At 54.5% G+C, this 25,390-nt stretch overlaps 1 protein-coding gene across 1 annotated transcript; it reads right to left on the reverse strand.

Annotated features, from left to right (window-relative positions):
• On the reverse strand, positions 1-21,155 carry DPT (dermatopontin). The gene is made up of 4 exons (XM_036442693.2): positions 20,801-21,155; positions 11,560-11,685; positions 2,728-2,835; positions 1-760 (listed from the first exon to the last, which is right to left on the reverse strand). Exons 1-4 carry the CDS (start codon positions 21,103-21,105, stop codon positions 694-696), a joined length of 606 nt encoding a protein of 201 aa, XP_036298586.1. The 5' UTR covers positions 21,106-21,155; the 3' UTR covers positions 1-693.
• Positions 21,156-25,390: the final 4,235 nt, after the last annotated feature.

Raw genomic sequence — 25,390 nt, forward strand, 5'->3', positions numbered from 1 at the left:
GTCTGACGGGAGACTGATCCCCGTGCTCCTGGCACTTCTGGGCATGCTGACAGCCTCCTTCCACTTCAGAAAATTTCCAGTCATTTCTTTCAGCTCTACCTTGCCCTCCTGTTCCCAATTCCCTTCCCAGTCCCCTCACCTGGAGCAGGGAGCACAGAGCGGTGCCCTGAACTTCCAGGCTAGTGCGTCCCTCAAGGGGAGGCCTGTCCTCCAAGAGGACACTACTTCCCAACTGCAGAGACCCCTCCCTGCCATCTTCCTCCACCTGCCCTGTGCTCAGCTCCCAGGCCTCAGCCAGGGGGCTCCAGGGACCAGGCTCCCACTCAGGCTGTGCATGCACAGTGTAGGTGCTCAGACCATGAGCACACACACAGTATGTACTTGGGTTGTGTGTGCACACAGTAGGTGCTCAGGCCATGAGCATGCACACCATACATGTAGCCTTCAGGAAAGTGATTGTCAGTCCTATAAAAACAGTCTCATGTTGAGAGTGAGAAATGTGTCTTCATTGTGGGTTTGGTTATAAGTGTGATAGTTGTGAGAAAGGCTTAGCAAGCTGGCGTCGCAGCCGCTGACCAGCTCAGGGGGCAGGAAGAGTACAGGAACCTCCTGGGACCCAACTGGAGTTAACACAGGTGGACACCCTTGGACCTCCAGCCTCTCCCCTTCACCCCGATCTGGTTCGAGGCAAATCTAAACATTTGCAAATTCACAGTCATAGTTGGTCATGCGGCACATTATGAACTTCCACTGGCGGTCCCTGTGGAGAGAGAGAGAGGATGGCGGTGAGAAAGGACTCTGGGAAGGGCGAAAGCCATGACCCCCCGCCTCCCCGCAAGAACAGTTAGGATCGAAGGAACCTCCCTCTCCCTCAGAGGACAGGTCTTAAGCCTCCAGAAGACTGAGGGGGGCGTGGCCTGTGAGGTCAGGAGTCCTGGGCACTTCCTCACCCAGCCCAGCGCCCCTGGAGAACTGATGAGGGGCTGCTATGTGGAGCCTGGTCAGCTCCCACTGCTCCATCCCTAGCAGCTTGGAGCACAGCGTGTGGTAACCGCCCAGATTTCACCTGACAGGGAATCCACCAGCTCCTTTGTTCTTTCTCTGACTGAGTTCTGACCCTGTGGCAGCTCCTTCGGGAAACACGACCAACCATGGACCACGGGGAGTGAAGGCGAGGAGCCCACCCTAACCCCAGAAAGGAAAAGGCAGGGCTGCCTCTGGCCCGGCAGGAATCGGTCGCCTGTTTGCTAAGAGGGCGGGTTGGGTGTGAGAGTTCAGAGACTCACTCAGCCTCGGCCAGCGTGGAGTGGAGGCAGTGGCCATTTAGTAGCCCCAATCTAGTTCTGATCTAGCAATTTTAAATGGGATTCCTCCTCACTGTGATTCCCCTGCCTTTTATACAGGGACTCAGAGCTAATCTTCTTGTGGACGTGGGTATTGTTAAAGACACTGAGCACCCCGCTCTCCGGTTACCCAGTTGCCCTTCAGGGCTACACAGCCAGCTGAACGGCACCAGCTCCTGTGGTCATTGAATTCTGTGGTCTTTCCTTCTCTTAGGTGAGTGCATTTGAGACTGTGTGTGTGTGTGTGTGTGCGTGTGCGTGTGCATGTGTGTGCATGTGTGTGTGTGTGTGTGTGTGTGTGTGTGTGTGTGGTGTGACATCATTCAGCTGTTTCTCCTCCCTCTAAAGCAACTTTCATTCTAAGTATTTTAAGTATTATCTTCCCTGTTCATTTTTGAATTTGCTGCTTCTAGAAAATAGGTGACTTAACTAGTTAAAATGTATCTAAAATAAAAATTATCCCAACTGAGAACTGAGGGTTCTCTCATGGGTAATATGAATGTGTTTGTTCAGGAAGCCTCTTTAGAGCTAATTAACGTTTACTTTTTGGTTTGTTTTTGTTTTTTTTACATTTGTGGACCTTATTGATTGAGTGCACTTCAGTGAGGTGAGATGTCATTTCATTTATGAACGTAAATATACACAGAAGGCAAGTCTCACCCAGATCCATCACCGTCCACAATCTACTGAGCCGACAGAAGCTTTGTTCTCTTTGCAAAGCGTGCTCTGGTAACGCTTCAGGAACTTGTTTGCTGGGTGAACTGGTTCTCACCTGCCTAGAGGTAGGTCACATCTACCTGTCAATGCCTGCATTTACCCACACCCCTCTCCGCATTAGGAGGGAGGAGAATCCTTATTCTCTGCTTGTTGTGTTGCCTTGATGTGTTTAGGTGGACTGGGGAGCTGACTGTGAGAGAAAGGGGGTGAAAAGTTACTGACTTTTGTGTTATTAAAACTTCCCTCTTACATTTCTAAATAGGCTGGTGGGTCTCCAGCCCCTCCCCTCGGTTTCCCCACAGCGCCAAGGGGTCGTGCGGAGAACCGGTGCTGAGAGGTACCCCTCCCACCGTGGCTGCCCTCTCCTGCTGACGTTTGGAAGAAGTACCTTTTGAAACGGAGTGAAGGGAAGAGCTTAGAGCATCATGGGCTACCAGGAGGAGACGTTCCGCCCCGGAGCAGGCTGGACCCCTCATGGCTCCACTCAATGCATTTGTGAGAAGTCAGTTCCCAGCACCCCCCATCCCCCAGCTTGCTCAGGTCTCTCCTAAATCCCGGACCAAGTGGGAAGCCACAACAGTGAGGACCCAGCTCGGACGTCCTGCAGCCAGGGTCCTGGCACGGAGCTCGAGCCGCTCCTCGAACCCCTGGCCAGGGGGGAGCTCACCTTTCCACTGCGGAGAAGGTGGTGGTGGCTCCGCGCATATAGTAATCGTAGCTGTAGGACACCATGTCCATGTCCTCGCCGTAGTGGCCGGGGTACTCCGTGGTCATCCTGCGGGGAGGAGAGGAGGTGAGAGGGAAAGATGGGATTGTGGGCCACGGGCAGGCTGTGCGGAGGGCAGCCTGTGGGCCTGAAGCCCGGCCCAAGGTGGATGGTAGCTTAGCAGACGGCCCAGGTTGTGAGCAAAGAGGAAACACTCCACTCTCACCTCCTTCTTCCTGCCCTGAGGCTAGCCGCTGAGAAAGAAGCCGACAACTCCTTAGGCCTTGCAGAAATATTAATATCAACATTAGTTCATCCCATTCAAGTCAACTAGAACCATGTTTTCAAACCGCAGAGTGACTCATTAGGGATCATGAAATCAATGCAATTGGTAATTGCCAAATTTCCTTTATGAAAGGACAAATAGAATAGGAAACATCAGTGAATTCACTGCATACACGAAGGATAAGTTCTTGGGTATATGTGTAAAAACTTTGTTTCAAATGTGTGTGTGTGTGTGTGTGTTTAAAGTATTTCTATTGATGTCAGAGAGGAAGGGAGAGAGAGAGAGAAAGAGAAACATCAATGATGAGAGAGAATCATTGATCGGCTGCCTCCTGCACTCCCCACACAGAGGATCAAGCCAGCAACCCAGCATGTGCCCTGACCGGGAATCAAAGCATGACCTCCTGGTTCCTAAGTCAATGCTCAACCACCGAGCTACACTGGCCAGGCTGTATGTGTATGTTTTATGATGTGTGTTGTGTGGTGGTTTAAATCTATGATGTGTGTTTTATGATGTATGTGTTATGTGGTGGTTTAAATGTATGATGTGTGTGTTTTTGATGTATGTACTGTGTGGTGCTTTAATCTGTATCTGTTACTGTGAGTCGCAATAAAAAGGTGCTTGGAAAAGTGAAAGGAGAGGTGAGCTCCCGGTGGTGGCTGCCTTGGCCATGGCTGGAGCCCCCTGGCCACGCGGCTCACAGTGCGCAACAGCCGTGGGCTCGCCCTGGCCCCACGCCAGCCACGGCCACACCCTCCACTGACCCCGTGGCGGGAAACTGGAGCACACTCGTCACCAATACCATGGACCCCACCTGCTCACACATTAACAAGACAGAATGGGGTACCGGGTAGTCGCCCTGCAGCTCCTGCAAAACAGGAGTGAGCCGAGAGCTCCCTAGCCTGCGTCAGGCTAGGCCTCAGGGGCACCCCGTTGCCCCACTTCCCAGTCAGCACTGTATATCAGACGACCCATTCTAATGTTGGTGACATGCCGGCATCATCTCGTTCACTTTTGGCTAAAAACGCAGCATCCTGTGTGGCACCTGGCTTTGTGATGCTGGCCCATGAGAGAGCTCCCGGAGGGGCATCTGGGTGCACGGGCGCTGGGCAGCATGCACACCTGTGACTCACTCAGTGCTGGCCATGGGGGTGGAGGGGATGGTGGGCAGCTGGTGGAATCGAGGTGCTGAATCGTTGGCCTGCATTCTCCTCCGGGCCACAGAGAGAATGGCGCTTTCTGACAGGCGGATTGCCGAGAAGTTTCTGCACAAACCAAGCCTTTGTGATCCTTAAGCACCTGCTCTCCCAGGTAAGCTACAGGGCATGCCCAAGCTTCAGGTTAGCCTGCAGGCACTGCATCAGAGCTGTCAGAATTATCCTTACAATGATGAGACACTATCCCCCAGATGCAGTGACACACAGAGGAGAGCCCTCCAAGGGGACAGCCAGCATGGCTTCCCCCCAGAGAGCCAGCGAAGCTGCCAAATGGGGCTGAATGGCCAGCATTTGCCGCCGCCAAAGTGCCCTTCCCTGCAGAGAGACCCTGTCCCCCCCACCCCCTGCTCCGAGGGTGTGAGAACGCAGGCCTGTGTTCACATCTTCCTGGTGCGGCCTTCTGGAGATTTACATTTCAGCTCCATGGTGTATCCCAGCTCAGGGAGACCAGCTCCAGAGACACTGAGGCTCACCCTGGCAGAGGAGAGTCCCTGAGTTCTTTCCAAATTGCAGTCTTGGCACGGAACACCCAGCTCACCGCCCACGCCCATGCCGATCAGCAAGCACAGTTGTTTGGACTCCGCTTGGCTTTCATCAGTCCCATCCATCTTGGTCTCCCTGGTTTTGATCTTGGCGGGGACAATGCCCCTCCCTCTCCTCTCCGGCTAACGTAACTGCTCTCCTCCCTGTTTTCACAGGAGATGCTGGCTGGGTTGTCACCCACCACCTCCTCTAGGCTGGTCTCCCATCGAGATTGGGAGAGCTCAGTGCTGTGCACAGAGCGTAGGGTTTGGAGGCAGCTGGGCCTGTGTGGATTGAGTTGGGAACCGTGAACAAGTCATTGTGCACATAGCTCCCTCTGTGTGTCATGCATGTTCTATATGACGCTCTGTTACAGTGTCGTCATTTCTGTGTGAGAAGTGAATGAGCTAACCCAGTGGTTGGCAAACTCATTAGTCAATAGAGCCAAATATCAACAGTATAACGATTGAAATTTCTTTTGAGAACCAAATTTCTTTAAGTTCTTCTAACACCATTTCTTCAAAATAGACCCTCCCAGGCCATGGTATTTTGTAGAAGAGCCACACTCAAGGGGCCAAAGAGCCACATGTGGCTCCAGAGCTGCAGTTTGCCAACCACAGAGCTAACATGAGCTTGGGGTAAATGCTCAATAAATAGAAGTTATCATTTTTATTGGGAACTGACTCAAAGTCTATGAATTGTGGTTATTTTGAATCCATTCCCTGGCTGACACAATGAATCAATGAGTGGTCGAATGAGTGATCGCCTCTAGAATCCAGTAAAGGGGATACGAGAGGACCACGGTTGGTGTGAAGAACGGATTTGGCCTGTAACTGCGGTTTGCTTTGTTCTCAGTGGCTGGGGGGGCCAGGCCTCTGGTTACACAATACTTTCTGAAATGCCTGCTCTGCAGAGCTGAGTGCAGGGAGGGAGGCATCACTGATACACATACGCAGACAGCCAATTGCCTCGTAAATAATAAATATGGCACCATTAACGGGACAGCCACTCGGACCGATGAAAGGGACAATTGGTTCTGCTCAAGCTCAGGGGTGCTGTTGCTATCTCCCCCACCCCCCCAACCCCCCCAAAAATGAGAATCTACACTCAATGCAAACTGCCTGCAAATGTAGCATCCAATCCTGCTTTCCCAAAGCCTGGGCCTCTCATCTCCACACTAACAGCCTCCGCTCGCTCAGAGGACCCAGCGAGGCCTCCGGGCTTCCCAGCAGCCTCTGGGCTTCCCAGCAGCCTCTGGGAGTGCACAGCAGGCGCCTGAGTGGGGAGAGTCAGCAGCCAGCAGGTGCCGGCAGGTGGCTCTCCTCCTGCCAGGGTTCCGCGGGGAAAGGCCGGGCAAACACCCCCGTCTGTGTTACAGCCTGAGCAGCGGAGCGGCAGTTAGAGATCCGCTTCGATCCGGGGCTGGGGGTGGACAGAGAAGAAGGATGTTCCGGTTTGTTGTCTCGAGGTGAGCTGAGCGATCTGGGAACTACGATCTGGGAACTACGTGACTTCAGCGCATGGGAGAGAGAGAGGAGCTGGGCGTAGAGAAGGCAGCGTAGGGAGTCCGAGGATCTCAGGCGGAGGGAGGAATGGAAGTCGGCTGTTTGATTCTGAGGACAGGCATCACTTTCTGGGTCACAACCTGTTACCTAATGAGCCAAACGGAAGGCCTTGGATCCGAAAAAGCCCTTAGAATAGAAAATGGATGCTCAGCCCCAGCCAGTTTGGCTCAGTGGATAGAGCGTTGGCCTGCGGACTGAAGGGTCCCAGGTTGGAGTCCAGTCCAGGGCATGTGCCAGCGCTGCAGCTCCATCCTCAGTGTAGGGTAGGGGTGTCGAACTCAATCAGAGAAGGGGCCAAAATCTAAAATCCAGCCTAAATCGCGGGCCGAATGGTTTACTGAACAGTCATAAACTGTCATTGTGATGGAAACACAGCGGAGTGCAGTGATGACAGCGCGGTGCGGGCCACATTGCAAGGCCTGGCGGGACGGATTTGGCCCGAGGGCCTTGTGTTTGACACATGTGGTGTAGGGGGTACAGCAGGCAGCCCATTAATGATTCTCAATCATCATTGATGTTTCTCTCTTCCTCTCCCTTCCTCTCTGAAATCAATAAAAATATATTTTAAAAAGAAAAAAAATCAATGCTCACTGAAATGATGAGATTCTGGCCCCCAGAGGGCTCTGCCTGGACAGCCTTGGCAGGTGGGGGTTGGATTGGGGGTGGGGGTGGGGGTGGGGGCGCTCACGCGGTGGCTGGTGCTGCATGGAGATTGGAAGTGCTCACACGCGTTCTCTGAAGTCTGTGGCTTCCTCAGCTGTGACATGTGTTTATGGTTTGCCGATGACTGGCTGGGCTAAGAATGTGAATTCTCATGCATGAACACTAAAATCGGCACGTGTCCAAGCCGGTGGGGCTGCGGGTGACGGCGTGTCCGCATCTATCAGGAATTCGCCTTCTCGCCAGAGAGCAGCGAGGCTGCCGCGTCTGGAGAAACGGCACCCACCGGAGTGAGCACAGGGCCGGGTCCCACCAGGCCAGTGACACGGGCTGGCTGCGGGCTCACTCGCTGCTGCTGACCCCCGATGCCCCAGCGAAGACACAGGCTCCCTCAGCCAGCGCCCAGCACTGAGGGCTCCGGCTACAGGGGAGCTTCTCGGGGAGAGAGAAACGTGCCAGGTCCCTGGCAGGTCACCACCGCCAGCGAGCGGGCGAGAGGGGCGCTTTCACACGGGAGGAGAGGCTTGTGGGCAGTCTCACTCTGGGAAGTGTGGGAAAACGGTTCACACTCAGGAGGGTTGTCAGAGAGTCAGAGAAAGCAGTGCCGGTGAAAGAAATCCTTTCCAGTACAAAGCAACACCGCATCCGTGTCAGGGTCACCATGGTTACCGTTCCTAGGAAACTGCCGCAGGCTTACTCACTGCAGACATTTACGAAGGGTCTGCTGTGGGCCAGCAGCACGCTGAGGTGCTGGAGAAACAAGGCCTCATGGATGCTGGGGGCCACGTTCATTAGAAAGACGCGTAACGCCGGACTCGGCTGTCTGAGAGGCCCTGAAATGTCTAGACACCCAGAGGTGCTGCACACAGGTGCCGCTGCAACCCGTTCCGTGGCTCCTCCCAGCTGCCCTGTGATGAAGCACCGTTCTCCTTGGTAACCATGGCAGCGTCCATCTCTAACACCCATGCCCAGGAGAGAGGCAATGGGGGAGCCGTCCTGGAGTGGGACATGCTGCAAAGGGGCTTTCCTGCCTTTCTAAGCGGTTCTGTCCCCCTTTCCCCTCTGCCCCGGCCCATCCTCTGGTTCTTGACCATTCGGGCCTGCCTGGGCAGTGGGGCAGGCTGGCCAAGGCTGGGAGGGGTGAGGGTGGGGTGGGCATGCCAAAGGCCAGTATTGTCACCTGAGCCTCAGGAACCTCAGGAAAGCTGCTCACCCTCCGCCAGCCGGTGAGCCAGGGCTGTTTCCGAGCACAGAGCTCCGTGTTCGTCTGGCCTTAGTCCTCAGCGTCTTGCTTGGTGGGCTGTCGTGGGGGAACCTGACAAGTGGTCTCTAAAGGGATCCTGAGCCTGGGGCATCCTGGGAAAGTCAGGAATGTGGAGGCACAAAGACCTGGGAGTCTTTTAGGCTCCGAGCCAAACACACAGGAGAAGCTCAAGGCAGTGGTGCTGGGGGTGGGGACACGGATCACAGAAGCAACAGAATGCAGCGCTCTGGGTGTGGTGTGCGGACAGCTCCCCTTCCCCCCCTCTCGGCTCCATTCACCCCCACACCGAGCCTGACAACTTTCCTAACACCCTGAGCCTGGGTCCGGCACGCCGCATCTCTGAAGCCTCGGCCTGAATCCACGCCCCGTGTTCTCTCCTGGGCCAGGGGCCCGTGGCCAGCCAATGACAGTGCGATGCCCCCAGGGGGCTGCTCTCCCCTGGGTCTGGGCAGAGGCCTCAGGCCTCGCAGCCATGACCGTGCAGCTGCCCCAGCCCCCTCCTCTACCTGGGAGGTGTCAGGACACCCCACCACACTGTCCAGTGGACGGCTCCTCGTTCCTCTGTACAACCAGCTCGTCACTGGCTTTGCTTCCTGCAAGGTCGTCTGACCCCTCACAGGCCTGTAAGGAGGTGAGGAGCAGGCTCTCACAGAGCTGGGAGGGAGGGGCCTCGGCTGCCAGACAGGCCAGCACTGTACCCTCCAAGCCAGGGGCCAAGGCTGCCAGACAGGCCGGCGCTGCATTCCCTTAGCCAGGGGCAGCACCAGGCAGATGGCTCTCATTTCATCCCCACCACAACACTGGGAGCAGGCTGAAGTCACTCACCCACTCACTCACAGATGCTGCGTGCCTACTGTGTGCCTGCACCACTCAGGGACTCTGCTTGTGCGACTAGGGCTAAAGGGGTGGGGAGGCAGACTTCACAAGTAAATGCTGCATTTCAGGTCTCTCCACCTTATTCTGCACCCCCTCTCCTCCCCTCCCCCGAAGCACCGGCTCCAACATCCGTCCGATGCTTACTGAGCAGACCCCGCGCTCTGGCGCTGGTTAGGCACCGCGGACATGATCAAGGTCCGTGTCCTCCAAAGCGCCCAGTGCAGTGGGCAGCACCTGCCCACGCCCTCGGAGGGAGTGCGCTCAGTGGAGGCCCAGGCGCCCAGTGGGGGCCGCGGACAGGCCCCACCCCAGCCCTCTGCTGCCCCGGGCGTCCCTGCCTCCCTCTAGGCAGACTTCTCTTTCACCCCGTTCTCATCCTCCCAGAACACGCCCCCGGGACAGCCCCGGGGGCCCAGCCCTGTGGTTCCTTTGGAGCCACGGAAGGGTGGGTCTGCCCAGTGTGGTGATGGATGAACCGACAGGGTGATGGATGAGCTGACTGGGTGCTCCTTTGTGTCTCACTCTCCCAGACACGTTGTTTACATGCAAACTGTGCGTGGCGCCTGGTAACAGAGGGAGGCTGACCTTCCTGAGGGAGGCCAGCTGCTAGCCTAGCCCCGCGGGGCAGGGGAGAGAAGGTTCCGGAAGTCCTATCCACTGAGGTCACAGGCTCTCCTCCCCCTTCTTACAGGCAGGCTGGGCGTCTGGCCTGCCCTGGGGTTCACCTTTGTGGCTTTGGGGTTGCGACATTTTAGGGCGCCAGACAGCCTCCACGGTCTCTAGTCCCAGGTGTCAGCGTGGGCCCGAGCGTGCCCGGAAGCTCTGTGAGCGAGTGTGAGCGTGCTCGGTGCCTTCCCTTCCTCCTGATTCTTATGGCCAGACAGGTGGCCGCCATCCTAAGTGACGGACTTGAGCCCCTTAGAAAGGAAAGGGTCTTCCTGGAGATGAGCCAGGTACGAGGGGAGAGGAGGAAGGGGGAGGAGGAGAGGGAGAGGAGGGGCCCAGGCTCAGTGGCACCCCTGCCACTGTACTCGCCTCAGGAAACCCCTGTCTCTGATACAGGACGTCTGTCTTTGATTGGCAGTTCCAGCCTATACCCGGCCTCCCCATGGAGCACCTCGGAGAGCTGGAGACGGCCTCTCTCCATCACCCAGCCACTCCATCACCAGCACTGCCTCCGCTGCCGCGGGCTCGGAACTTTCCAGAAACACGCTCAGCTTTGGGGGCTGCCTGTGCTCGGGACAGTGTGTCCCTGGGACCCTGGAGCCAGGCGGCCTGGTCTCAGAGAATATGCACAGCCCGCGAGGCTGCCCTTGGAGACCTCACCGCGTAGAGACAGACCATTGTGAGAGCCACCTGCCAAGCTGACGGCGACTCCCCTGTCCCAGGCAGCCAATGCCTGGTGTCTGCACAAGGGAGGCCTGGGGCAAAGTGTGCTTCAACACCCAGGGTGGTTATCAGGGAATTAATTACATGCACAGCCTTCTCCCCGCAGGCAGCGTGGCGCTGGCATGGACATTGGCGTTAGCCCGGGGAACGAGAGGGAACAAAGCCTCAGACTGGGATTGCAGATTGATCTAGAAAACAGAGCCTCTTTATGGGTGTCTGTAATTATGTCCATGTTTGCAGGTCTGACCTGTGATCAGCAGAAAAAGCTCGGCTCTCAGTCCGGTCCACAGCCTCTGCCTGATGGGAAGTCTGTGTGATGGAGGGAGGGGCACTGGGGCAAAGGTCACGCCTCTCCCTCTCCCCACAGAGGCCCCCAGGCAGCAGCCAGGTGACTTCCTTGCTCTATTGTTCTGTCTGTATCCTCTCTCTCTTTCTTTCTTTCTTTCTTTCTTCTTTCTTTCTTTCTTTCTTTCTTTTCTTTCTTTCTTTCTTTCTTCTTTCTTTCTTTCTTTCTTTCTTTCTTTCTTTCTTTCTTTCTTTCTTTCTTTCTTTCTTCCTTCCTTCCTTCCTTCCTTCCTTCCTTCCTTCCTTCCTTCCTTCCTTCCTTCCTTCTTTCTTCTCTCTCTCTCTCTCTCTCTCTCTCTCTCGCTCTCGCTCTCGCTCTCGCTCTCGCTCTCGCTCTCGCTCTCGCTCTTTCTTTTTTTATTTTTGACCAAAAGAAAGTTGTGGGAGTTTTGGGTGGATGACCTGTGAGGCCCCTCCCAGTGTGAACGTTCTTCCAGCCTTTTCATTGGTTGGTTGGTTGGTTGATTGGTTCATTCATTCACTCATTCACCCATCCATCCATTCACCCATCCACCCACTCATCCATCCTCTATGCTAGCTGCTGCATCTGAAGTCTATTATGCCGGGCCTATCTGAAGGCAGAGCCTGGAGCAGAGCACGCCTCCCCCCTCGCTCCCCCCTGCTCCTCAAGCCCCGTGAGTCGGGAGGGCTGCATTGGGCCCAGCTCACCAGCAGGAATAGGGACACCTCTTGCTGTAGCGACAGCAGTAGAACTGCCACTCCCGATCCAGCACTGACTCGAAGTAGCGGCTCTGGAAGCCGGCCACCAGCCCGTTGTTGGAGCAGGTCTGGTACCTGGAGAGAAGGAAAACCCGGTGAACCAGTGACAGTGCCACGCCAGCAGCCCTTCTAGGCCGGCTCCCACCGAGGCCCAGCCAGCCGCTCTCTCACTGACCTGGATCCCTGACAATGCATTCCATGTTTACGCAAACAATAAAGAACCTTTGCTGAATTTGTAGAAATGACATATGCTCACCATTAAAATTCAAATGATTCAGACTCTTTCAACCGAAGGAAATTGGGGAACACAGCCCCTGATAGCCCTCAGTGAACACATTGTGAGGTGGAAGAATGCATACATGGGCGAATGTGGAGGCATCTAGAATTTACAAATGCAAGACTGTCTTATTATTCGTGCCATTTAAAGTAGAAGATAATGAACTTATTTTTGCTTGAGTGTAAAATAAAAGAAGAAAAGAGAAAGGCAGAGAATGATGACCTTCACATGACCTTTCCTTCTGCTCAGCAGCAGAGCCTGGAGCACAGGGCGCCCCTTCCCTGGAGAGGGCCGGGCAGGGGCAGCCCATGGGGAGCTGGGAACACACACACCCCGGGGGCTCTTCCTTACCCAGGAGTTCCCTCGCTACCAACAATGGGAGTCTGAGTCTTCACAGAAGTCAGTCACCCTGCTCCCCGTTCACAGCCCTCCCTGCGGCCCAGGCATCTCACCGCACTGCCTGGGGCGGGGCTGCAGGTCTAGGACTGGGCCCAGGGTCTGCACAGCCCCTTCCTGACTCAGCACTAGCCTCCAGGGTGCTCACCTCTTCTCTCCCTTCGTCTCCCAAGCTGCCCTCTCCTCTCCTGCCCGATCCCAGCTGGCCGCTCTTTCCAGCTCTTTCCATGGGAAGAGGGTGCTGCTCTCAGAGCCTCGGGGACCCGCCCACCTGCCATGGCCTGGCTGACCACTGCTAGAATGCAGCCCTGTTTCCCAAGTTCAGTTTCCAGAAAATATCGCAGGTAAAGGAAGAGGTGCTTGTGCTGATAGGTGGAAGGTGCCTGGCGGACACACAGATGTGTGTGAAGCCATTGACAAACCTGGACATTGACTATATTTCCTGTCCCTGGCCAGCAAGCACCTGTCCTGTTCCTCCATGTGTTGTTCGTCTGTTCATCCATCCACCTATACCTTCACATATGCATGGAACCGTCCGTCCTTCCCTCCTCAGCACACGCGTTCTGGCTGCTCTCTAGCGGTCGCTGTGCTTTTGTGCTGAGAGAAGAGAGGGAGGGCCTGGTCCTCGGTGCCCATGAGCCTGGATGTCAGGGAGCTCAGCTCTAGATCCACATCTCGAATCAGGGTGTGCACAGCCCCCTGCCCTCTGTGATCTGGTCTCATTTACGCTTCCATCGCTCACATCCCTCAGGAGTATCTCCCCTGCTCCGAAGGGGCTGTGGGGGCCGGACAATGGGGCAGTGGTCTGTTCGGGCCCTGTTCCAGCAGCGAGTGAGGGGGAGGCTGGTACACAGCTCTCAGAGTGTCTGAGGGGAGCAGGTGCACAAACTGTGACCTCCCTCCCCGTCCTGCGGTCCCACTGTCCCTGCAGTCCTCCCTCACTGCAGTCCCCCCTTCCTGCAGTTCCCCCATCCCAGCAGTCCCACCCCCTCTGGCATGGGTAAGAGCCCCGCTCCCTTCTCCACGTCCAGGCTTTCAGTCTGCTGCCTGTCTACCAGGTTTCAAGACGGGGAAGCAGGAGTCACCTGGGCGGAGGGACATAGAGCGGGGTGAGAGACATATAGATCCTCCCTGGCACCAGCTCAGCCCCATAACACATGGAGGCTACCAAAGGCCCCGGGAGACCCAGATGGTCTTGGGAGAGGCACTTAAGTCCCGAGAGAATCCTAGGCCGTGCAGGGTCCCAGGCTCGGCAGCTGGAGCTCCGGGGCATCAATTGGTCCCACCTTTGTTGAAACCAAGAGGTGTCGCCCACTTCGGTGTCTCCTGAAGGTATGAGAGCTGCTCAGGGCACTCCTACTGCACACGCAGTATCTCTAGATTGTAACCGGACTGTCTGCTCCCCAAACAAAATACTACACACCAGGCGTGGATAACCTAGCCATTTGTATTCACCTCAGCTTTATGATTTCCCAGCACTGTCCTAGGCGTCTCTTCGAATTTCAGTTCCCACAGTGTAGTCATACTAGAGGGTCAGCAACTTCACCAAGAACTCACATGTGCCAGGCCCTGTCTGTACATTATTTTCACCAACAAAACAGAGAGTCCATGCTCCCCGCCCAGCACCGTTTGGTGCTCAGGACACGTGGGTTCGGAGAGGCCGGGGAAGTGCCTGGAGGACACGGAGCAGTGATGGGTATCCGTCACCTCCTCTAACCTCACAGCCCGGGCCTGGTCTGTGCAGAAGCAGCAGCTAGAGTTGACATGTCTTGCCTACAGGGAGTAGTTGGGCTGCCTTTTGGGAATTGCTTTGTTTGACTCCAAAATTCATAATCTTTTAATTATTTCAGTAAACTGCAAAGAAACACACACACACACACACACACACACACACACACGCACACACAGAGGTATGGTGGCTCTGGCAGTCCCTTACTGACTGGGAAGACTGTCTGACAAGCACCCAGACGGGAACAAATCCTGTTCCGGAGCCATGAACCTCATCTGTCCTTGAGGGCTCAGCCAGGACCCCTATTTGTGGAGCTCCCGGCAACTGATTGCTGTCCTCCGGGGAGGGATGTTGAGGGGAAGCTGGCTGCTCTCTGCCACTCAGCCTCCTGGCCCTCAGGGGTCACCCCAAGAGCATGTGATGCTTTCTTTAGCGCTGCACCCACTGTGGGACCCAAGAATAACAATCTCTGCCCTCAGCCTAGTGCCCCAGCTGCCGGCCTGGGCTCCGCCACGGTCACGCTGTGAGCAGGCGAGCCCGAACACTTCCGAGCCACAGCCCCTTGCTCCTCGTACCAAACACACAGAAAACAGCAGTGCCTGTCCCTCCTCCCCCCAGGACTGCTGCGAAGATCAAATGTGATTCGACTTTGAGTGACTCTGCAGAGACTATGTCCCTCAGGGTCACTTCCCTGGCTCTAGCAGTTTGAGATAATAAACATCTGGGCATGAACGAAGGAGCAGAGGAAGGTGTGCAGGAGGAATGTTTAATGACTCTGAAGCACCACAGCATTCTGCTGGTTTTCCAAAGGCTGCCCCTCTTGGCCTTACATCCTGGTCTATGGGGAAAGGGCCTTGTTCTGGGGTGAATTGGAACCCCCTGACACCCCTCCCCCAGTGTGGAGCCTGATTCTGTGATGCTCTGTTTGCATTAACTCCCAATATGCACCCACCGCTGGCATCCTGTTCGCTTTTAATCCTTTCGTTTCAGAAAAGTTACGGTTCCCAGAAGCTGCGTGAAGGTCATACAGGACCTGTGAACCACCCCCTGGATTCCTGTGGAGTCCGCCTTCACAGCTCGAGCACCTGCATGCACCCTCAGGACTTAACATGGACACCACTGAGCCCAGGCTGGAATTAGACCCACTGGTTTTCTCACCAACTCCCCTTCTGCTCCTGGATACACACCAGGACACCACAGGACACTTACCCCTTATGATCCTAGCTAGTGAAAAGGGAATATGCTAATTGTCTACCCTGCCCTCAAAGATGGCATTGCCTACAGCCAATAAGGAGGGAATATGCTAATTGACTGTCACACCCTCAAAGATGGTGATGCCCACAGCCACAAGATGGCGGTGCCCAGTTCCCTTAGCCCACCAGGGCAGCCTTGCCATGTGCCTGCCTCTGGAGTCCTCAGTCCCTTTAGCCTCCCAATTGCCCAGAGCTGGCCCAAGGCTCAGGTAAGCCTCAGATGTCAGCTGCCCAGCTGCCCAGGACTGCCTGAGGCTCAGGTAACCAGGGCCAGCTGAGGCTTGCACTGCTGGCAGTGGCAGCAGCAGAGGTGTGATAGGGTGTTGTCTTCTCCTGATTGCCAGTGGTCTCCCGCTCCTAAGGGCTCCCAGACTGTGAGTTCCTCTAGTGTATGAAGTTTCATGTACTGGGCCTTTAGTTTTGAAACAAGAGGTTTACTAGTGGATTTTAAGCTCATTGAGACAGTGAGATTTCAAGGATCAAGAAACCTAATAACACTATACCAGCCATGCTCTGTGCACAGTTCAGAGGCTCAGGGGGGTCTAAGAAGCACACCCTACCCAGAGGCAAATGCAACGATCAAGAGTGAGGTGTGAGATGTGAGCATGAAGCTGAGCCCACGTTACAGACACTGGAACCCCGAGAGCAAAGGCACAGCAAAGTGGTGTCCCCACAGGAGGATGGCAGGATGGGACCCCCTGAAGCTCCCGCTGGCCTGGCCTAGTCTTCCCTGTGCACTTGGGGGACCCCTATGAGCTGGCATTACCCTAGGCACCAGGGAGTATCCATACGCGGCGAAGGAGACAGAATTCCTAACTTCACGAGGCTTCTGTGTGGAAGGAGACAAACAGCATACAAAACCAAGAAGGAGCTGAAATTGGTTTGGCTCAATGGATAGAGCGTCGGCCTGTGAACTGAAAGGTCCCAGGTTCAATTCCTTGTCAAGGGCATGTACCTTGGTTATGGGCATGTCCCCAGTTAGGGGGTGTGCAAGAGGCAGCTGATCAATGTTTCTCCCTCATCGATGTTTGTTTCTAACTCTCTATCCCTCTCTCTTCCTCTCTGTGAAAAAATCAATAAAAAATATATTAAAAAAACAAAAACAAGCAGGAAGTAACAGGGGCGCCCCAGGAAACATCGAGCAGGTTGTGGGGCGTTGAGAGGAGGTGGCCTGCATGGAGGGCACCTGTGTGCGGAACCCTGAATCAGGACTGTCGCTCCGCCTACACCTCGTCTGGGTCTCAGAGCTGCCATTGAATTGCCTCTGGCGATTCTCCGAAGCCTGGGGGACCGGGGTGCCTTCAGACAGGACGGGGTCCCCCTGATCCGATTGCTGAGTGCGTGGCAGCTGCTGGGCCCAGTCAGCCTCCTCCAGTCCCAGTTCCTTAAGCCTGTCTTCCCGCCCGCCCGTGAGGGCCAGGCATCTGATTCATTCATTCATTCCTTTATTTTTATTCAATATTTACCAATTTCTCTGGAGCAGATACCTGGTAGAGTGGATACTTGTGAGTGGTTTCTACAGCATTCATAGTGCTTGGCTTCAGCCTTGAAAACAAAAGGAAATTGAACTATCTCCTTTTAAATTGAATTTATTGGGGTGACATCTATATGACTGACCATACGTATGACCAACCAACCCACAGGCCAGTTCATATGATGCGCAATGGCAATTTAGAAATAAATGTTGACTTACGCATCCATGATACCTATAAAGCTCTCGCTGGTGCCAATCACATGTGTGTTTAAATTTCATAATTCTAATTATGTATACTATTTGACATGCAATTTTTTGCAGTAATTACTGCACGAATCTTTCTTCTAATTAATTTCCTTTCAATGTGCATGAATCCATGCACTGGGTCACTAGTTGGTTAATAAAACCATATCAGTTTCAGGGTGCTAGTCTCTAACACATCACCTGCATATTATACTGTATGTACACCGCCTTAAGTCCCCTTGCACCACCATTTACTGCCCCTGCATGGGCATTTATAATAGTTTAGATCTGGTTGATTTAGAGCTCTGCTCTTTTTCCTGTGAGCTACCCGGGAGCAGCCTAACAGCTTCTTAAGTGGTGCCACACCTTTCCTGTTTTCCTTGAAGGAGGAGCCACATGCCCATGGCTACGGAGCCACGTGGTGCTGGAAACGGGGGCTGTGAAGCCAGGTTTCCTGATTCTAACACCAGAGTTTAACCTCCTAGAAAATTCCAGCCCCCTCTTGTTGCACTCGGGTCCACATGTCCCACAGCCTACCAGACAATTGCCGAGGCACGTCTGGGACCTAGGAAAGCCTCCTGGCCACGTCAGAGCTGAGCAGCCTGCACACTTCAGGATTCTGTCTCAGCGGAGCTGCTGAGGCAAGTAGCTGCGTGGACCCTCAGCCACGTGGTTCCCTCAGCCTTGTAAGCCCCTCAGCCTTGTGGGCTTCTCAGCCTCATGGGCCCCTGAACCACGTGGGCCCTCAGCTTCCTGGACCCTCAGCCGTGGTAGGAGCACTGTTAGAAGCCCTGCCCACTCAGCCAGTGTCCTCAGCAAACCCCGTGCACTGTCGTCCAGCTGAGAAAAGAGCTGTCAGACTGCTGATCCCAGAGGACTCCCTGAGCTTTGTTCAGCCCTGGAAACGCACTTGGGTTTTTCTTGCAGGATTTTGAGACTCCTCTCCCCTCTTAACAGAAGCCCGCAGGCTGAGTTAGTTATATGATGTCACCATATTGCACAGGACCGTCCGTCCGCTCTCCCCCCACAACACATTACGAGCCTGGACTGGAGAGGTCATTGCTTCCCAGCCACCGAGCAGTTCCTTCCCGCCAGACTTTATACTGAGACCGGAGTCTGAAGTCAAAGCCATGATTATCTGAGGAAGGAAGCCTGTGGGTGAGGGGTGTCCGTCTAGAGAGGCTGTTTCATGTTTGTACATTCTGTGCTCTGTGATTTTGAGGGGACTCCCCATGGAAGCAGGGGGATCCTCTAACTCTGCACACTCAGCATGAGGAGGAAGCGGAGGGGGAGAGAGCCTGCCTGCCAGCATCTTGCTTGGCCAAACGAAATGACGTTATCCCCACTCCCTTCCCCTGCAAGGCCTTGGGAGTCAATGACAAGCCAGTCACAAGTTGTCCAGTTGAAAAGCAATCGCCATTTGCCTTCTCTAAACAGAAAGACAACAAGAACAGCAGAGGCAAGAAAATCCAAGTGCATGTAGGGCTGAGAAGAGCCAGAACGGGGGCGTGCCCGCCGAGGCCTGTCTGGCCCAAGTGAGCCGGGAGCTGAGGGAGCTGAACCCCAGGCCCAAAGTCCCCAGCAAACTGTCTTCAGAACCAGGATCCAGACCCAGGCTCAGCACCCCGGGGCGCCTCCTTCGGGGCTGAGGACCCATCTCTGAGCGCTGCTCTGCTGTGGCTCTAAGAGGGCCCTCTCACAGGGCACCCCTGGGTGGGCGACTAAGGGACAGTTTAATGGACCTTCCACAGGCTCCACACCAGTGAGGGCCCCACTTCCGGGAGTCCCTGCAGATGCCAGTCTCTGAGGCAGGCAGCGGTCAGAAGGGCTTCCAGATAAGTATGTCTGCTCACCACAGGCAGTGAGGTGGACGAAGGTCCAGTGAAGGGTCCCCCACCTGCCACTGCCTGTGTGACCCTCTCTACCAGCTGGCTGAGCCCCTCCTCAGTCATGGTAACCAAGCCAGTCCCCAACCTTCCAGAGCTGCACTTGGCTGTGACCTTGAGATCCCAGCCTCCCCAGGATGAAGAATGAGGCCCTGAGTCCAGTCCTGAGGCCCTGACCTTGTCCCATGGCCCTGAGTCTAGACCTGTGGCCCTGACCTTGTCCCATGGCCCTGATCTTGTTCTGTAGCTCCAAGTTCAGTCCTACAGTCCTAACCTTGTCCCGTGGCTCTGACCTTGGCCTGCGGCTCTGGCTCCAGGGCAGGCAGCAGTCCTTCAGTGACCCAGCACTGTGGTTAAGCACCAACTCTTTGGAGTTAAGACTCGTGGAACCCAAATCCTGGCTCTGCCACTTTCCAGCTGAGGAAACCCCTGATGTCTTGACCTCAGTCCGTCCACCAAAATCATCTACAGGTTTGCTCTGAGCATTAAGTAAGAGAAACCATGGTATTGCTCGGATCAGAGGTCCCCTCTCATGCCTGGCTCCTTCACCCATCAGCATCTTCCTTCTTGATGGCCCATCATTTTCTGTCTGCCGGTAGTGTTACCCCCTCCCTTCCCCCCACCTCCTGCAAGGGTATTATTGCTTGACCTCCCCCAAACTCACTGCATCACATAACATGTCAGCCAGGCTTGCTCCTTCCTGGGCAGGTCCCCCACCCTCCATCCATCCACACACCTGCCTCCATCCATCCATCCACACACCTGCCTCCATCCCATCCATCCACCCATGGGTGTGTGGATGGATGGATCCATTACCCAAGTGCAGGGGGATCCATTACCCAAATGCAGGAGGATCCCTTACCCAAGGGCAGGGGGATCCCTTACCCAAGTGCAGGGGGATCCCTTACCCAAGTGCAGGGGGAACCCTTACCCAAGTGCAGGGGGATCAATTACCCAAGGGCAGGGGAATCCCTTACCCAAGGGCAGGGGGGATTCCTTACCCAAGTGCAGGGGGATCCCTTACCCAAGGGCAGGGGGGATCCCTTACCCAAGTGCAGGGGGATCCCTTACCCAAGTGCAGGGGGATCCATTACCCAAGTGCAGGGGGATCCATTACCCAAGTGCAGGGGGATCCATTACCCAAGTGCAGAGGGATCCCTTACCCAAGTGCAGGGGGATCCCTTACCCAAGTGCAGGGGGATCCCTTACCCAAGTGCAGAGGGATCCATTACCCAAGGGCAGGGGAATCCCTTACCCAAGGGCAGGGGGGATTCCTTACCCAAGTGCAGAGGGATCCCTTACCCAAGGGCAGGGGGGATCCCTTACCCAAGTGCAGGGGGATCCCTTACCCAAGTGCAGGGGGATCCCTTACCCAAGTGCAGGGGGATCCATTACCCAAGTGCAGGGGGATCCATTACCCAAGTGCAGAGGGATCCCTTACCCAAGGGCAGGGGGGATCTCTTACCCAAGGGCAGGGGGGATTCCCCCTCCCCCCCGCCCTGCAAGGGTATTATTGCTTGACCTCCCCCAAACTCACTGCATCACATAACATGTCAGTCAGGCTTGCTCCTTCCTGGGCAGGTCCCCCACCTTCCATCCATCCGCACACCTGCCTCCATCTACCATACATCTATTGATACCTCCATCCATTGCACACCTGCCTCCATCCATCCACACACCTGCCTTCATCCAGGTTGTGTGAGTAACGGGCCTCACAGCTAGTAGCTACTGGGATGGGCTCTTGACCGAGCAGAGGGCTGGGCCAGTCACACCCACAGTGAGTGAAGCACAGGCGGGGACCATGCCCGGGGCCGTGGACTGGGGTAGACCCCACAGAGGGGAGCAGCAGCTCCTCTGGAAGCATTTGGTAACCTTACTCAAGGGCAGGAGGGATCCCTTACCCGAAGTCCCCTCGGCCCCTGCACCCCTTACCATTCCATGCCGGCCCTGTTGATCTCCTCCCACCAGCACTCGGTGGGCTCGCCCAGGCTCTGGGTGGTGGGCATGCAGGCGTAGTTCCACTGTCTGTCCGAGCCTTCCTTCTTGCTGAAGATGCTCCTCACTGCCACCACCACCTGCCCGTGGGGACACTGGAAGCTGAAGCCCTGCCGGTTCAGGTTCACCCAGCCATCGTCACTGTAGTCGTGGTACTGCTGGTATGGGTACCCGTAGTCGCCATACTGGCCCTGGGTCATGGCGACCAGCGGCAGAAACACCCACAGAACAGCGAGGCTCATGCTGTCTGGGCTCCTGGCAAGAAGTGTCACCCCGGGTCTGTTGGACCGACCGTTTTATGCAGCTGCCGCTGACATGTGGCTTCCAGATGTGCGGAGCCGGCTCCAAAGGCGATCCGTCATCGTCTAGGCAAAGCTCTGCGCGGCGCTGGCCTCAGTGCATCCAGCGCGTTTTAAGGTGGAATTCTAGGAAAACGTCGGGAACGCACAGATGGAAGGAACTCCTTGGAGAAAGAACAGACCTGCAGATGGATCATAAAAGCGAGTGGCTTCACACTCCTTAGAAACACTCACCTGAGAAAGCAGCGTGTTGGGCCCCTTCCCTCCTCTCTCCTCTCTCTGCCCCTTTGACCCCCCTCCCTCCCTAGCACACCCGGTATTTGTTCTTCCAAGTAGCCTCCCAGGGCCACTAGTGTCTGAAGTACTCTCAAACACCAAGAGGGCTGAGGAAGGGACAGAGCCAGCGATCTGGGCAAGGCTGGAAGCCTGGTTACTGGTGGGCACAGGGCTGTTCTGCTAAAGCCCAAGGCCCCTTCGGAAGGATGTGGGCCCCTGAGAGGCCCATGGAACATTCTCTCTCCACACAAGCCCCTCCCAAGCTGCCGGGCACACCCAGCTCCCCAGGAACTGGGCTCGCTCTCAAATTCTAATGAGTTTAATCTGAGTGAAGCCACTTTTTATCCTTCCGTGTGATTTCTTTTTCTTCACGTTAAGCCTCCCCCACTGAGGTATGATTTATCTGTTTAAATGTTTAGCATACAGTCATGTAACCAGCACCATAATTAACACAGAGAACAGTTCCATCAACTCCCCAAGCCCACGTATGCTCCTCGGTGGTCATATTGTCCCCCCATACCCATACCCCACCCTGGTCACTTCTCATCTACTTCCTGTCACTGTGGTCTTGCCTTTTCCAGAATGTCAAATAAATGGAATTGGACAATATGTAGTCTTTTGTGCCTGACTCATCTCACACAGAAGAATGCGATAGAGATCCATCCACATTGTTGCAGTCAGTTCTTTGTTCCTCCTGTGTTGAATGCGTTGTAACATGGTTGTATCACAAGTGTTAACCGTTTACCTGTTGAAAGACATCTGGGTTTTCCCAGAGTTTGGTAATTATGGATAAGGTTGCTAAAAATATCCATGTACACATTTTTAATACTTAAACTTCATATATTTTTGTTTTACTGAGAAGTAACTGTCATCCATTACTGTATAAGTTTAGGGCATATACATAATGGTTTGATGTATGTAAACTGTGAAATGTCTACCACAATAGTCTTAGCCAACATCTGTCTTCTATCTATCTTCTTTGGTGATTTGGCTGTTCAATCTTTTGAGTTCTTTGGGTGTCTCTTAAGTATGAATCATTTCCATTTTTCATCAGGGTTGTCCTTGAGGAAGTCTACTAATATGGTGGTGGTAGATCATTTACATCTCCCATCTCGAACAATTCAGTTCTTGACTAAATTGTTCATGGAAAAAATGTCGATGTCTCGGTTGTCAAACCAAACTTTGGTTTTCAACCTGACAACACTCTCTTGCTGATACCTCAGCATGACAAAGTGTCTCTCAGGCAACAAACAAAGGAGAGTGCTTTTGTTGCTGGGGAAACCAGTGATTAGCACAATTTTAAAAAACATAGAGACCATCAAGAATACTAATGTTGCTAAGGGTGTGAAAGAAGCAATGATCACGGGCAATGGAAGAGGTAGAAAGACTGTTGACAAAGCAGTGAGCAGGTGACAGCATTTCGGAGGCAGTGATACGTGAACAAGCAAAGACACTGCGTGCTGACCTGAGAGACACCCCTGGACTGAGTGCTGAAAATGAGTCCTGGGAGGCCAGTAGGGTGGTTTGATCAATTTAAGAAAGGAAGTATTTGTTTATAGATTAAACAGTCCACTAGACATGTACTGTATTAAGGAAGGTTAACAGGGAATCCTTTGGGGGCCTGGAACAGTTTAATTCAATTGTATTATTTCTAATGGGGAAAACGGTTTGGCTTTTGAACAAATCGCTTCTCAAACAGCCTTCCTGAACGATTTAAGTTTGAGAACTGAGGTCCATTGTATCTTAAACTTTTAAGAAGCTGGTGAAAGTGCTGATGCTGGGGTTCCCCTCCAGATCTACTAAATCAGACTTCAGAGGGGATGCACAGATGTCTGCAATAAAAAAAAAAATCCTATATAATAAAGAAGGAATATGCTAATTAACCATCACTCTGTCACAAAGATGGCTGAACCCACAACTGAGCCATAAGGAGCCTTAACAAGCAATCAGCAGAGACCCGAGGCTATGCCCTCCCCCACCCCTGTGGGGCTTAATAGGGAACCTCAAGGTGTGGGGGCCTGATGCAACAGGGGCCAGACATGGCGGGGGTCTCCCTTTTCCATGAGAGATGAACGAACCGGTTCTAAGTGGAGGCAGCCAGGGATTGAGAAATAATAGAAATAAAGAGAGAAGGCACAGAGATAGATTTTAAGCTGGGAGCTGGGTGGGCTGCCATCCTGTCTGCTGGAGAGGCTGGAAGAAGATGATTCCCAGCGCATTTATTTTATACCCCAATACCAGGAAGTAACACCAACTTATTTGCTTTCTTAAGTAGGCCCTAGCATGCCTGGATTTACATATCTAGTCCTGCCCCTGCCGACACCTGGGCTGATATGAAGGCCAAGCTGACAACATGTCCGCCATCTTGGGGAAACATGTTCCCAAGGTGTTGCTCTGCCTATGCCTTGAGTTCAGCTGTAGATAATTCGGGAAAATTGCCCATGTGCCTTCCCAGGTGGCCCTCTACATCAAGGTGCGCTTCCCATCCTGGTGCTGGGCTAGGGGACCTCAGGCTGGTCCCCTCGACCCAGTGTCAGGCTGGGGGACCTCAGGCTGCACCCCCTACCAGGGGAGGCTTGATGGGGGACCTCAAGGTGCACCTCCAGGGCTGGGTCAGGCGAACTCAGGCTGTGCCCCCATCCAATGGGGCTTGACAGGGGACCTGAGGCTGTGCCCCTCCACCTTGTGGGGCTTGGTGCAGGACCTCAGCCATGCCCCCAATCCAGCGGGGCTTGACAGAGTATCTCAAGGCATGTCCCATCTTATGGTGCTTGATGAGGGACCTCAAGGCATATCCCCCAGCCCAGACCGGGACTTGACAGGGGATCTCAGGCCATGTCCCACCTGGCAAAGCTTGATGAAGGACCTCAAGGCAAAACGCCCCATCCCCCACCCTGGCACTGGGCCAGGGGACCTGAGGCTACACCTCCTGCCTGTGGCAGGGCTTTACAAGGGTGGGACTGGCTGGGTCTGGATCTAACCCAATGGGGGGGGGGGGCGGCATCCGGGTCTCATGCAATTTTGAAGTGCATGTGGGTGGGTGGGGACTTGACTCTGGGTCCCATAGTGTGCCCAAGACTCTGACAGAAGGAAGATTTTCATATACATTTTACTAATTGTCTTTCATCTCTGACACTTATATTATAGAAAAGGGAAAACAGTAATATTAAATTATTTCCTCTAATTAATCCCCTTTTAATATGCATGAATTTTGTGCACTGGGTCACTAATATATACAACAACTTTCCTATTCATCATTCAGCACTAAGCTATAGTCACCATGCATACATCAAGCATGTCAAACTCGAGTCCCGTGGGTGGCATGCTTTGTTTATTAGGCCCGTGTTAGCCTTTGAGTTTGACATACAGAGTGGCCACCTGTCTGAATGCCGATAAGGTCATTCCCCGAACTCCCATCCCGAGGTCACTTCCCGAACTCCCATCCCGAGGTCATCCCCAAACTCCCATCCCGAGGTCACTCCCCAAACTCCCATCCCGGGGTCATCCCCAAACGCCCATTCCGAGGTCATCCCCAAACTCCCATCCTGAGGTCACTCCCCAAACTCCCATCCCGGGGTCATCCCCAAACGCCCATCCCGAGGTCATCCCCAAACTCCCATCCCGAGGTCATCCCCAAACTCCCATCCCGGGGTCATCCCCCAAACTCCCATCCTGGGGTCACTCCCCAAACTCCCATCCTGGGGTCATTCCTTAAAATCCCATCCTGAGGTCATCCCCAAACGCCCATCCCGAGGTCATCCCCAAACTCCCATCCCGAGGTCACTCCCCAAACTCCCATCCCGAGGTCATCCCCAAACTCCCATCCCGAGGTCATCCCTTAAAATCCCATCCCGGGGTCATCCCCAAACTCCCATTCTGGGGTCACTCCTCAAACTCCCATCCCGAGGTCATCCCCAAACTCCCATCCCGGGGTCACTCCCCAAACTCCCAT

The sequence above is a fragment of the Pipistrellus kuhlii genome, unplaced genomic scaffold (genome assembly GCF_014108245.1).
Source record: "Pipistrellus kuhlii isolate mPipKuh1 unplaced genomic scaffold, mPipKuh1.p scaffold_m20_p_18, whole genome shotgun sequence".
NCBI lineage: Eukaryota > Metazoa > Chordata > Mammalia > Chiroptera > Vespertilionidae > Pipistrellus > Pipistrellus kuhlii.